Source organism: Pungitius pungitius, chromosome 11 (assembly GCF_949316345.1).
Source record: "Pungitius pungitius chromosome 11, fPunPun2.1, whole genome shotgun sequence".
Lineage (NCBI taxonomy): Eukaryota > Metazoa > Chordata > Actinopteri > Perciformes > Gasterosteidae > Pungitius > Pungitius pungitius.
In genome coordinates this window covers 6,521,253-6,526,596 of record NC_084910.1, presented here as the reverse complement: position 1 = coordinate 6,526,596, position 5,344 = coordinate 6,521,253, and the positions used below count along the sequence as shown (strand labels likewise).

General features: G+C 45.6%; 1 protein-coding gene across 2 annotated transcripts; it reads left to right on the top strand.

Annotated features, from left to right (window-relative positions):
- Positions 1-649: 649 nt before the first annotated feature.
- osr2 (odd-skipped related transciption factor 2) lies at positions 650-4,375 on the top strand. 2 transcript variants are annotated; one of them, XM_037452759.2, is made up of 4 exons: positions 650-934; positions 2,602-3,291; positions 3,534-3,633; positions 3,954-4,375. In XM_037452759.2, exons 2-4 carry the CDS (start codon positions 2,639-2,641, stop codon positions 4,026-4,028), a joined length of 828 nt encoding a protein of 275 aa, XP_037308656.1. In that variant the 5' UTR covers positions 650-934; positions 2,602-2,638; the 3' UTR covers positions 4,029-4,375. The 2 variants fall into 2 exon arrangements, with proteins under 2 accessions (XP_037308656.1, XP_037308654.1); XM_037452757.2 differs by having other exon boundaries at positions 3,872-4,375.
- The last annotated feature ends 969 nt before the right edge of the window (positions 4,376-5,344 follow it).

Genomic DNA, 5,344 nt, shown 5'->3' with positions numbered 1-5,344 from the left:
TAAATATATGAAATATCAAAGAATGACAGAATTGTTATTACTGCTTTTGGACAAAGCAGAGTTGTGTTGTGTCATTTTAATGGAGAACATAAAGCAATAATTGTGTAGCAACAAGCCGTTTGAAATGCGTGGCATTTACGTGACAAAGTACAGTGTGTTTAAAAGGTAGAAAAGAGAAGTTTCTTGTGACTTATGTCGCCATGCTGCTGATCGTGGGCTCCGTGTACAGTGTGATGTTTCCCCTCATCGCAAAGAAATACAACACGTGGTGGCTCTTTGGTGGCCCTGTATTCCCGCAAATTAAGTGTGTAGTTTCAATAAATGGAGAAAAAAAGTGACAATGGCATCCACACACATTTCAGAGTTAGAAGAGCGCGGGGGGGGGGGGGGGGACGTGGGATGACTATATCCAAAAGACGGTCTCGGCCTTGGATAAAAGGTCTGTGAGAGGTGTCCGAGGAGGCAGGTTGAACAGAACACGCTCCTCTACAATGGGCTGCAGCTCTAGTTGCTATCCAAACACAAATAAACAGAGGAGGAACATTGGAGTTAATGATAGAGGGGGGGGTGGAGGCGTGTCGGAGGGCGGGCTAAACACCATAGAGCCCCGGAGCCCTGAAAAGTGCAGGACCCGTGCGCGTTACACACACTTCCAGCCCGAGCTCCGGACGGAGACACCCACGCTGCCGCTGCTGCTGCCGCCGCCAGCAAACCTCTCCAAACCTCGTCGCCCCCTTTTTGTCCCACAACTTTTCCCGACTCATCCGATCCGCGCAAAGGTCCGACACTCCCCGGCTGTCTGCATGGCTACGTGAAGGTTTCATGGACTTGGAACTTGGAAAACCTTTCGCGGCGTTTTATTGGAGCTCTTGGCCACTATAGTTACCGTGGATTACTGGCATAACGCGAGGACCTTTGGCAGAGTTTTGTAGGGGTAAGATTCCGTCTGTCCGTGTATTTTGTCAGCCCGATGTGGGAAGAGGGAACCGACGCCGCTCCGCTTCACTTAGCTCACTTCTTAGAAACTTTTCACCCAAAGTAAACATTTCACTTTTACTGTTGCAGAAATCAAATATAAGTCATCAAAATGCCACATTTCAAAGACTAAATGAAATTCAGTTATTAGACACGACGGGTGGTTTGTGATGAGTAACACCTTGAGGTGACAGCTCTCTGTCCCGAAGGACCAAGCATTGCCGAAACAAGTGGTCTCTAAAGACTAGTTGTGTTTACTTTGATGAAAACCAAACGACTCGACAAGCACTCCGATAACACGACATGGCATGTGTGCCGCTGTCAGGGTATAACATGAAGTCCAAAGGTTATTGTGAGAAACAACAGGTCGGACAAAGTTGCACACGTGGGCAAAGAACAACAAGTGGCTGCGCGGTGACTGGTGCTGCACCTGTGCAAACCTCAATCAAAACTGCCTCGTCTTCGAAAAGAGGAAAGCGAAGTGGACAGAAGTTCACGAGACGTGGGTAACAACTGTAAGCGACCTAATCCGAACATGCGATCAGCCCTCCGGGTGCCATGTCCCGCAGGACGAGACAATCGTGTCCAAACCTCCAGCAGGTTTCAGCTTCGGGGGACGTTACGATTAGATTCGGAGGGGAAAAAACCGAAATATCCAAAGCGAAAATGCCGGGTTTTATTTTATTTCGAACCAATCTAGTGAGGCCGAGGCCTTAACTTACACGGTTTTCCTGTTCCCTGTGTGGGGAAATGCCAAGTTGTCACCGTCGCAAACATGGAACCGTTGTTCTTTTGTAAAGCCCACTTGACCCACTCATTGGTCCGGCGTGTGGGGGAGACGTGCAGCTCCGGCCCCCCACATCCACCACGAGCAGAAACACCTTCATTTAAAAACATGCCATATGAAATCAAATAGCCCTATGAGCTAAATACCAGGCCTGCCAAATGAACTGGCTGCAGTCCCGCGAGCACGCAAATAAAAAGCACATGCACATAAAGCCACGATTAAAGTAGCATTCTTGTGGGTAATAACAGGCATGCCTTTTTATCGTCTTTCGCTGTGACCTGAGCGCGCATTTGATCTTCTCTTGGAAAATGGAAAATTCCTACAAATCCACAGGTCACTTGTGTTTTAGAGTTGTGAAACAAAAGCTACAACCGTCAAAAACAACAACGCGTCTTCTCTAATCGCTTTGGCCGAGATGCAGCGCTTCATTCGGCGCGATCGGGACGTGTGATCCACGGCGGTAATCGGTCTATCAAACCGCCGGACCCACTTTATTAAATTACACTTTTGATGATTTTTTTTTTGAAGATGTACGTTTATACTATTGCTGATCTCTGCTTTTAAGGGACACGCTATTATGCGCGTGCTAAATAGAAACTGTTCTACTCGCGTCAAACAAGAAAAATGCTTTCACAAGTCATTATGAAATATAAATAATTAGCGTCCATGACATAAATATTTCAAATAAATCATGTATGTTAATGTGTGTGAGAAAATGTGTAAGACCAATGCCTTCGTGTATTTAGTCTACCGTCAAACTGGTGTTTTTTTATTTTTATTACAGTAATATGATAATTAAAATGGGACATTAACGCTCAACACATTTCTCTCCCCCCCAGGGCTATTACCGTGTCTTCTGCACAGGTCTGAACCGAGATGGGGAGCAAAGCCCTGCACGCTCCGATCCCCCTGCACCCGGCCTTGCAGCTCACAAACTACTCGTTCCTGCAGGCCGTCAACACTTTCCCCGCTGACCAGCTGCAGGGCCTGTACGGCCTCAGTGCCGTGCAAACCATGCACATGAACCACTGGACTCTCGGTTACCCTCACATCCAAGGACTGAGGTCGACGATTACGGAGATGGCAGCCGCCCAGGGTCTGGTGGACCCAAGGATCTCCTTCCAGGCGTTGCCGTTCACGGCCGCAGCGCAGCTCTTCCATCCGAAGCAAGCCGGCGTGGCGCACGGCCTCCCCTCGCTGCACAAGGACAGGCCGAGGTTTGACTTCGCCAACCTGGCCCTCGCTGCCACACAGGAGGACCCCCCGAAAGCTGCAGATCTGGTGAAGTTGGCGTCGGGGTTAGGAGGCACCCTCTCCGAGCTGAGCAAGCTGTCCCCGGACAGAAAGCCCACCCGGGGCAGGCTCCCTTCCAAGACTAAAAAGGAATTTATTTGCAAGTTCTGCGGTAGGCATTTCACCAAGTCCTACAACCTCCTCATCCACGAGAGGACCCACACGGACGAGCGGCCCTATACCTGTGACATCTGCCACAAGGCCTTTAGAAGGCAAGACCATCTCAGAGACCACAGGTACGACTGAAAAAGAGCTAATTACGCACCGATTCACGACGGACGTGATTCAAACCACACATCGATCTAAATAACGCTTTCCTTACTTACTATGTATATTACACATTCATAAAACATGTGGGCTATTCCCAAAGTTTTCTCCACGAGGGCGCTAAAGCCCCTTTACCCATAACGTTTGCACAGCAGAGCACTGTATAACTGCAAGAGCAGCTTTTTGATGAAGTGTCATTTTTGTTTTGCAGATACATCCACTCCAAGGAAAAACCATTCAAATGTCAAGAATGTGGGAAGGGATTCTGTCAGTCTCGAACTCTAGCCGTCCATAAAACCTTACACATGCAGGTAACTATGTGATATGCTCTGTCTGTCTGCTGCATGAATGTGATGCTGACAGTCTCACACAACAATTGTGTTTGGCCAAATCAAAACTAAAATGCGAGACACAATTAATGTGTCGATTTGAGTTACAATTGACGCAATTTATAGTGGAATATTTTTTTGAGATGAATGAAACCTACAATTTCTAGACCTTCTATCCAATTAAAGGGAATAATCCTTTGCTTGCTTTAAATCTAAACAGGAGTCCCCCCACAAATGCCCCACATGCGGAAGAACCTTTAATCAAAGAAGTAACCTGAAAACTCACCTTCTCACCCATACAGACATCAAGCCCTACAGCTGTGGCCGCTGCGGAAAGGTGTTTCGGCGCAACTGTGACTTGCGACGGCACAGTTTGACGCACAGCCCACATCAGGACTACTAGCCTGCACAGACTAATACAAAAACAATGGACAATTCAAAAAGAAAAACACGGAAGACAAGTCAGCGACTGCTTTTGTTCTAAAGACATTCTTCAAATGAGGATACGTTTACTGCCGCACTCTTCACTGCGGGGATTTGGTTGCATCTCAAGTGGGAAACGCAGCGGAGCCATGGCCATGTCCAGCTTTCATACCACCTGTAAATATCAAGACCATGTACATAATGTTGCTTTTTCTGACCTTGCGATGATAAACGTGTAAAAAAACAATCATAAGTTTAAAGTATGTTAAATTGTATTTTAGAAATAAATATTTCCATGATATGTGCGCATGCTCTTGTCTTTATTTTATGGCGCTATCACGAAGCTAAACGACTCCATGTGTTTACAGCAGACCTCGGTGAGATACACTTGTTTTTCTGTAGACCAGATGTCAGTTAGCAGCCGGGATGGCATGCCTTTAAGGACAAACATTGCAAACAAGAAAATCATCAAATTACCGAGTCAGACGCGTGATCGTTGATTATGCATTTTACTTAATCAGATTTTTTTTTACAATAAAATGATAATCCTAATGATTATGAGACAGACTTGTATTTTAAGTCCCAGGATTATCGAGCTTCGGTTTTATCTTCAATATTCACAGGACAGATTAGTGTTATATTAGCCACTCCAAGCAGCCACATCACACGTCTTTATCTTCGTTTCCTCTGATAACACCATTGACGTGCAAATCTAAGGAGTTAGCAACCAAAGAGCGATCTATACCAGTGACATGAGACGTGGAATAGATGTTTGGTTTGTGTGTGTGTGTGTGTGTGTGTGTGTGTGTGTGTGTGTGTGTGTGTGTGTGTGTGTGTGTGTGTGTGTGTGTGTGTGTGTGAGAGAGAGAGTCATCGCTTAAAACACCTTCCCTCAACCAGATTATTTTATAGACAACAAAATTAATGCAACTTTTTTTTTTAACGAGGGCCTTTATGATTTGTAATTATTATTACTGTAAATAATGTATTAAACATTTCAGAGGGGAAATAGTGAATGTGACGCTTAAACATTCACTCATGTAGAAATTGCCAGATTTGGGATTTCATCCAATTCACCTTTGATCCTCGCATGATCAGATAGGAAATGTGCTTGATTATTAACCATTAGAGCTATGATCCGCGGCAGAATCAAACAAACTAAACTCGTCATTGTGGCTCCCGAAGACGCGTTTAAAGGACCTGCTTTGACCTGGTTTCAATCGCAGCGCGGTTAATTGTTAATGTTAATTGTTATTGTTTGATGAACGCA

Coding starts and splice junctions, on each gene's coding strand:
- osr2 (XM_037452757.2), top strand. CDS start 2,639: ATGGGGAGCAAAGCCCTGCACGCTCCGATCCCCCTGCACCCGGCCTTG. Junction 3,292..3,533: donor GACCATCTCAGAGACCACAG/GTACGACTGAAA, acceptor TTTGTTTTGCAG/ATACATCCACTCCAAGGAAA. Junction 3,634..3,871: donor ATAAAACCTTACACATGCAG/GTAACTATGTGA, acceptor AAATCTAAACAG/GAGTCCCCCCACAAATGCCC.